This window comes from Hemicordylus capensis, chromosome 4 (assembly GCF_027244095.1).
Source record: "Hemicordylus capensis ecotype Gifberg chromosome 4, rHemCap1.1.pri, whole genome shotgun sequence".
Classification (NCBI taxonomy): domain Eukaryota; kingdom Metazoa; phylum Chordata; class Lepidosauria; order Squamata; family Cordylidae; genus Hemicordylus; species Hemicordylus capensis.
In genome coordinates, this window is record NC_069660.1 from 76511061 (window position 1) to 76519401 (window position 8341).

The following is an 8341-nucleotide window of genomic DNA, read 5'->3' on the forward strand; positions in this document are numbered from 1 at the left end:
GGTTTAATTCTTAGATAAGTGTGCATAGAATTACAACCTTACTCTGAAAAGTGTTGAGTTATATCCTAAGGTTTCTTACCTAGGAGGAGGGAGTCTTCCTTCAGAGCAAGACTCCTTTCTCCAGAAGAAAGAAACTTTAGCACACAACCCAATGTTTGGAACATAGGAAGCTGCCATATACTGAGTCAGACCCTTGGTCTATCTAGCTCAGTATCGTCTTCACAGACTGGCAGCGGCTTCTCCAAGGTTGCAGGCAGGAATCTCTCTCAGCCCTATCTTGGAGAAGCCAAGGAGCGAACTTGAAACCTTCTGCTCTTCTCAGTGCAGCTCCATCCCCTGAGGGGAATATCTTACAGTGCCCACACTTCTAGTCTCCCATTCATATGCAACCAGGGCAGACATTGCTTAGCTAAGGGGACGAGTCATTCTTGCGACCACAAGACTAGCTCTCTTTGCTTCTTCAGCAGGTTCTTTGTGAATGTGCACATAGAGCCATGGATATACATTTGGAATAGGGTGGCCAGATGGAACAGAGAATAGATTTCCTGTATCTTTCATAGATGCAAACAGAAGAGATTTCAGGCAGCACAGCTATTCTTTCCCTTACGTGACAAGCGGCATCAGCTGAAATACCTTCTTCGATGCATCTGTTAAGAGTAGAGGAGTGCTGCCTTCTTTTCCATCTGGCTACCCTATTTTCATGTGAAAAAAATGAATATTTGAGTACAGTATTGGACTTTGCTTTCCAGTGTGACTATTTTCATAGAGTTAGGTCAGCCATGTGCATTGTTTTTTATCTAACCACAATGCTAATGGGTTATGGGAGAAAATGGGAACAGTGGCACCTTTGTAATTCTGATGTACAGGAGCGGGAAGCAGCAAATTAGCACAGGAGGTCCTTACTTTTCACCCACCCTGGCAGAACCTTCAGGTATACTGAGAATCAGAATACCTAAAGCTATCAATACAAGTATTTAGCAAATGTGGAGTGAATTAGATAGTAGGGATTACAGTGCACTTCTGGCAATACCACTAGCAGTTATGGAATGTTCATGCTATCTACAAGGGAAATATCTGAGCCTTGTAACTTCCTGTATACCAAGTCTCTTTAATCAAAATATAGGGAAAACATTATGATCCTTTATAAGAGGCTGTGTTTGAACAATACCAAGGAGTAGTAAACGGCACAAATATTTTTTCTTTGCAATTCATCTGCATTCCCTCAAGACACCACTGTATATTTCACAGAATGGACAGGGTGCAGTAGATTAAGCCTAGAGATCTATATCTGAGCACTGAGATTCCTTTTTTCTTCTTGGTCCCCAATTTGGAATAAGCCAGAAAGGTCTTGAAGATCCTGACTACCCTTTGCATTCTTTAGATAGTGTAACACATTGGTTTTCACAGCAAAAGGTGAATGTTTCTCCAGCAATCCAAGCAACAGTCGCCTCATGGTGTCTGGGGTCTCTTCCTTGCCTGTGCTGTCATACAGGTCTTGGTTCTTTGGTGAAGTCCACATAATGTGTGCCTGAGAGATGTCTCTTCCACTGGCTGTGTGCACTCCGCCGATGGCAGTGTGGAGCCACATCAGTCGCTTCAGCCCTTGAAGAGCCCTCCCTCTGTCATTCAGGAGCTGGTGCTCTGTCACTGCTCTTTTACTGAAATATGAAATGGCAACACAGTTTAGAAGAGGAAGCATATATTCAACACGGGGAGAGAAAACATTCCTAGCAGAGCTTATTGGCTGACACTGAGTGCTTCACTCAGAAGGATAAATTTTGTTGGCATTATATTGGCTACCATTTGCTTCCAGGTTCAATTTAAAGTACTGGCAGTTTTGGCCTTTAAAGCTGGGACCTCGTTACCTGAAGGCAAGGCTTCAGAACTTAGGCCCTCCAGCTGTTGCTGGACTACAACTGCCGTCATCCTCAGCTGCAGGGGCCAATGATTGGGGATGATTGTGAGCCCTTTGGGGACAGGGATCCATCTTATTTATTTATTATTTTTCTGTGTAAACCGCCCTGAGCCATTTTTGGAAGGGCGGTATAGAAATCAAATGAATGAATGAATGAATGATGGGAGTGGAATTCCAACAAGAGCTGGAGGGCCAACGTTGTACAGCCCTGCCTTAAGCTCCATCTTCTCCTAAAAAACCTGCCTGAGTGTTGAGATCACAGAGTGTTGAGATCTGAGAGTAAACAGAATTCACTTTCTGGCCTGCCATTAAAAGAGACCCAGCCAGTAGGTACCTGAGGCAGGGGCTGAAATCCTAACAAACAAAGCACTGGTGCTTGGTGTGCACTGCTGCGGCCTTCCAGACTAAGGCAGCTCTTATATGCAGGGTGGGGGGAGATCTTCTCTGACTCTCCCCTGTGCCTGGAAGCACTTCTTGCGACCTAGAAGTGGATCCTTGTGGGTCATGCACCCCTTAGGAAACCCACTTCCTGTTTGCAAGGAGTAGTGGCGGAGCCAGACTGCGAGCAGCCCGTGCCTGGCCGCCACGACAGGCCCCCCCCCCACATCTGGTGTCAGATGAGGGGGGCATGGTCTGGCTCCCGAAAGGGGTTGTGCGGCCCCAGTCAAAAGTTAGAGCCAGGCTGGTGCTGCGTTTGCAGTGCTGCCAGGAGTGGCTCTTCCTTGCCTAAAGGCAGTGGAGAGCCACTCCTGGCCACACTGTGAACACAGCGTTGGCTGTCCAACTCCCAAACGGCGCCGTGCAGCTCTGCTCGGGAGCTAAACCAGCACCACCCATGTCTGATGTCAGAGGTGGGGTGGGGGGTGTCAGGGCTGCGAGGCGCGGCCCCTGGGGGGCGGCGGCCCGGATTCTTCGAACCCATTCACCCAATAGTGGCTACGCCCCTGGCAAGGAGTACTTCCAGGGGTGGGAGAGATCAGCAAAAATTGCTCCCCCACATGACCAGTGGAGGCTTTTAGTCTACAGTGCAGGAGGAGGCGCACAGGCACTTCGTTAATCAGGATATTAGCCAGGGTCATCTCGGTGGTGGCATCACAGTTGTGGAACTCCCTTCCTAAAATATTAGGCATGCTCCTGCCCTTCAGAAGACCTTCCTGTTCTGAAAGGTTTTTAATTCTGTTGTTTGAAATTGTTTTATCATTGGCTGGATTCTTAAACCACTACTATCCATTTTAACTTGTTATTTTATTTTACCTGTTTTATTAGTGCACATATGTTGTAAGACACTTAAAGGTAAAGGTAAAGTGTGCCATCAAGTCAGTGTCTACTCCAGGCGCCCACAGAGCCCTGTGGTTGTCTTTGGTAGATTGCAGGAGGGGTTTACCATTGCCATCTCCCTCGCAGTATGCGTTGATGCCGTTCAGCATCTTTCTTTATTGCAGCTGCTTGATATAGGCGCTTCCCATAATCTGGGAAACATACCAGTGGGGATTTGAACCGGCAACCTCTGGTTTGTAAGTCAACTCATTTTCACCCATTAGGTGGCTATTGTATGACACTTAGATATCTAAAATTTAAAAATGAGTTATAAATGAAATAGATAATTATAATTTATTTTAAAAGGGACAATTTCAATCTTGCTGAAACATCTGGTGCAATTCAACCTTTATAATGAGCATTACATGGGGCAGGTTTACTTGATTGCCATCAAATCCAGTAGGCAAGAACCAGAGGTTCCTGGCGAGCACTCATTCCTCCTGGCAGGCATGTCATGCAAACCGTGAAGCTGGCAATTTGTGACCTGTCCACTCAAGATTCTATGGACTTTCTACACTCAACTTCCAACTCAGTTCCAGGTGGGCAGAAAAAATCAGTAAAAATCTCAGGTGGACAGGACAGGAACCACCAGTCAGCGGACTCACACAACATATGGGCTTGGTGGTGATCATGTGAACACACCCATTGCATTTCTGGGTTCTGAATTGGAATTGCATAGACCAGTATCAATCGTGGAAGGCTTGACCCCTGCACTATTAATTCCCCCCCCAGAATTTCAAAATTGGGCTGACCACAATAGGAATAGATAGGTAACACGGCATTCCTAAAATAATCCACACTGGGAATATGTCCATTCCAGTCAGTCTCAAAGCTCTTCTTCCACTTTATCAAGCATTTAATTATTTAAGGCTGCAATTCCCATGTTAGATATACTTAAGTAGGACTCATGTGCTTATCTCTTTGATTAAAAATTGGATAATAAATTCAGCAAATGTTAATTAGTTGTTACATGACTTTAGCTTTGCTCTGATGTATGAAAAGTTAGGGCTAGTTCAGATGATACTTTCAATGTGTGATTAGATTCATCTACACATGAACAAATGAACATCCTAATTGAAAAACATACATTTTCTACCCAGTATTTAAATACTAGAGATAATGTAGCTACTCACATTGGTCTGTATCTAGTTTCTTTATCCAAGTGGGTATAAAAATACCACAGATATACTAACTGTGTGTTCAAAAGCATCATCTGAATGGACCCTTAGATGACTATACAAGTGTATCAGCATTGTCAAAAGTGCACATTTCACTATTTGCATGGCTTTTTTCAGATATTCAATTTTAGTCCCTCAGAGTGACATTTCTCACAATATAAAATTAAGGTAGCATAGCAAATTGTTAGACAAATTTTACATTTCTAGTTATTATAACTCCTGTTGACCTAACAGAGCCTACTGAGTTCCAGACTAGATATGATAGATATTCACTCCTGCTAACTTGGCAAAGAGGCACCTTTTAACGTAACAATTCTCTTTATTTAGCAGCAGGATAGTAACTGGCCCTATCCACTCCCAGCACAGTACGTCCAGTGACTATGTGTCTATCTTGTGTTTCTTTTTAGATTGTGAGCCCTTGGGGACAGGGATCCATCTTATTTATTTATTATTTCTCTGTGTAAACCGCCCTGAGCCATTTTTGGAAGGGTGGTATAGAAATCTAAATAATAATAATAATAATAATAATAATAATTAATAATAATAATAATAATAATAATAATAATAATAATAATATTCAACCATCCCAGGTCCTTGGGAAGGACTCGATGTCTGGATAAAACAAACCAGTCAATAACACCTGTCTGGCTGTGTAAACAAGAAATAATAATAAATATATAATATTATTATATATTATAATATATAATAATATAATAATAATAAATAATAGGGGCAGCAATGTTTATTCATATGTCTATCCCATTCACATATAAAGCAGCGGTATGCAGGTATCTTATTTTAACTTTAGAAGCAATGCATGGGTGAGAGCAGCTCAATCCTCTAATGCCTTTCCTTTCTGCACTCCCATCATCTCAGGCATTCCTCAGCTGCTAAGCTGCAGGGAGGTAGGGCAAAGGAGAGTTCAGCCTCCCTGACTCAAGCACCCATTTTCGTTAACACACACATATATCTACCCTCACTTTATAAGTGAACAGGGTAGACAAGCAAAAAACACAGGTGATTCCCTTCATCATGTCTAGCTTGCTCTTGATTTGTGTTTTGGGAAGATTAGCCTGCTCAATCTTGTCACTGGCTGACAGCCTTGAGAGTTGCGCAGCCCTCAGGAACATAGTTTCAGGTGGCACAGAGGGCTCCCTGGGGAAGAGGAGGTCATCAGAAATTGCCCCTTCCCTGGTACAGTTAGTCTGGAAGTGCTATTAGTCTGCTCTTCTCGCTGCGCCGGTGCTTCCTTGCTCTGGGAGTGTCCGCCACTATTTGTGAACTGTTAGCAGTTCAAGAAGAGACGCACAATGGAAGAAATACATGAAAAGAAAAACACTCCAACTGGAATCTCAATTTACCTTAACTATTGTGTGGCTTTCAATACAGACAATCTTCCGTTTAAAAACATCGGCCAAACTTTTGTAGTATATTTTAAGAAAAATAATGAGGGAAAGGACAAAAACAAACAAAAACAGATTGCAGTGAATTAAACCCTTGTTTGCATATGATTACTTTCCATGAATATATATTGTACACTATTACATTTTATGAGTAAATTTTGCATTGTGCAAAGCAGTAAAAAAAAGTAATCCTATTAAAATAATGCTTTAAATCAAAATTTTATCTGGAAATATTATTCTTACTTTTCAGCTTCTTGTTGACACGTTGCAAAGCAAGCAAGGAAAAAAATTGACAGACATGTCACCATCTGTAGATATTTTTGGGACAAGAGCATCTTCTGTCTTGTAATCTATTCAACAACATGATATAAAATAGAAACTGAAATCCAATTGTAATATTTTTCACTTAAATAATAGCTCATAAAATTAAAGCATAGTAGCAGTTTCAACCATTAGACTTAAATATATAATTTTAAAGGAATATATTTTTTGCTCTTTCAAAGATTTCAAACTTACAAAAGAAATTTATATATACTAATACAAGCAAAGTAAAGAAGACAGGTACCATAAGAAGGTATGTTTACAGGGGCAAAAGCCATACGATTCTGTTGTATAGGTGTTAATATTTGTAAAGCACAAAATCTGGTATAGAAAACCATCTTATGCAATAGAGAACCATCTTCCCAAAAGGTATTCCAAACACCCCCTTTCATAAATACATTTGTTCCATATTAACAGATTAATATAAAGGTAAAGGTAAAGTGTGCTGTCAAGTCGGTGTCAACTCCTGGCAACCACAGAGCCCTGTAGTTGTCTTTGGGATTTGGGACAGGAGGGATTTACCATTGCCATCTCCCCATGAAAATGAATACATTTGCATAACATATCTATAAAAACATATGTGTTTGGAAAGCAGACAGCAAATCTAGTGACCTAGATTACAACTGGTTTTAAGTAAAATATGTGCACACAAAAAAGATCCTCTTGAAAATCCCATTGTATCTGTGACATTTTATTTAGAGTATTATCATTACTTATTGGCAGAATTTGCAAACGCAAATATCCTTATACATTTACCTACAGTAGACAATATCATAAATATTACTTGGAAAAAGTGTTACAGTTTTAAAAGGACATTATCGGGTAGAGTACTTACTATTGGAATATGGTAAAGCGGATCTCTCTGGGTCTCCTTGGTTGCTAGTGACACTCAAGTGAAACATCTACTGCAGTGACTGTGTGTCTCCTCAGCTTCTTTTATAGTTGATCTGTAGCTTCACTAACAATAGGTGTGAACTGCACACCACATTTTGTGACTAAGGCCTTTTTTCTTGTACAAATGAAATATGTGCTTTCCCTGAAGACAATAACTCTTGAGCAATAAAAATCTACTATTTGGTGGGTGATTAAGGCACTGCGCCCTCCTGTATTTGAAATATGCCTCATCTTGTTGCAATGATCCTGTCATTTTCACAGGATCATAAAACCATGCAGCTGTGGTGTAGATCAATAACAAGGTAGATGAGTGAGAGGCTTTTGATCACTGGGGCACTAGGCAGCCAAATGTAAGCACATCTCCATTAACTTTGACTACCTTCTCTTTGCTCAATGGAACATGAGATTCTGCTGCACATGGAAAACCAGAGCAGCCCACAGGAATGAGGAGAGTTTTGCAGTGCTATACCTCCAAACAGGTAAGGCCTTATGCATACAAAAACTGAGCTAGGCTATCCAGCTTGGATCTCAGTAAAGAGATTTGCTTTCACATCCAAATGCAAATAAGCATCTGCCCCTAATATGTTTGCTTGTCCCCTGTGATAGGAATTACCCTTGTTAGACAATTGCTATATATGCATCTCTGGACCAGCACCAATGAGTGCAGTGTTGTGCTGCATACTAAGAGGTTCAAAGGTAGTTGAGCAGAAGGAGACACAGGACAGCTTGCCAAATAGGTCAAATGATGGTAAGGGGGATAGCACATGCCAACACCAGGTGAGGGACGCAGCTATAGGTGTCTTTATACCAATGCCAGAAGCCTCGGAGCCAAGATAGGTGAGCTGGAGTACTTGGTTACTAATGAAAACATAGTGGGTGTAACAGAAACCTGGTGGAATGGTGAGAACCAGTGAGACATGATTATTCCAGGATATAAACTCTATAGAAGGGACAGGGAGGAAAGGATTGGGGGAGGAGTGGCACCACTGTATAACATAGAATGGATAGAGTCCAATAAGCTAGAAAACCTAGGTAGACTGGAGTCCTCCACAGAATCATTACTGGTAACATTATGATGACTGAAAGGAAATATGTTACTAGGGTCGTGCTATCACCTTCCAGATCAAAGCACTGAGAATGACCTAGAGAAACAAATAAGAGAGGCGTCAAAGAGAGACAGCGCAGTAATAATGGGTGACTTCAACTACCCATACATAGACTGGGTAAATTCACATTCGGGTAATGACAGAGAGGCCAAATTTCTAGACATGCTAAATGACTGTGCCTTAGAACAGTTAGTCACAGAACCAACC

The 8341-nt window shown here is 41.6% G+C and overlaps 1 protein-coding gene across 1 annotated transcript; it reads right to left on the reverse strand.

Annotated features, from left to right (window-relative positions):
* Positions 1–1112: 1112 nt before the first annotated feature.
* Positions 1113–7022, reverse strand: LOC128322406 (parathyroid hormone 4-like). The gene is made up of 3 exons (XM_053243582.1): positions 6970–7022; positions 6057–6163; positions 1113–1658 (listed from the first exon to the last, which is right to left on the reverse strand). Exons 2-3 carry the CDS (start codon positions 6146–6148, stop codon positions 1283–1285), a joined length of 468 nt encoding a protein of 155 aa, XP_053099557.1. The 5' UTR covers positions 6149–6163; positions 6970–7022; the 3' UTR covers positions 1113–1282.
* Positions 7023–8341: the final 1319 nt, after the last annotated feature.

Bases quoted from the DNA above. Each gene is read 5' to 3' on its own strand.
- LOC128322406 (XM_053243582.1), bottom strand. From the start codon at position 6,148: ATGCTCTTGTCCCAAAAATATCTACAGATGGTGACATGTCTGTCAATT. The intron at 1,659-6,056 runs GTAAGAATAATA...TTCATATTTCAG, and splicing joins TGTCAACAAGAAGCTGAAAA to TAAAAGAGCAGTGACAGAGC.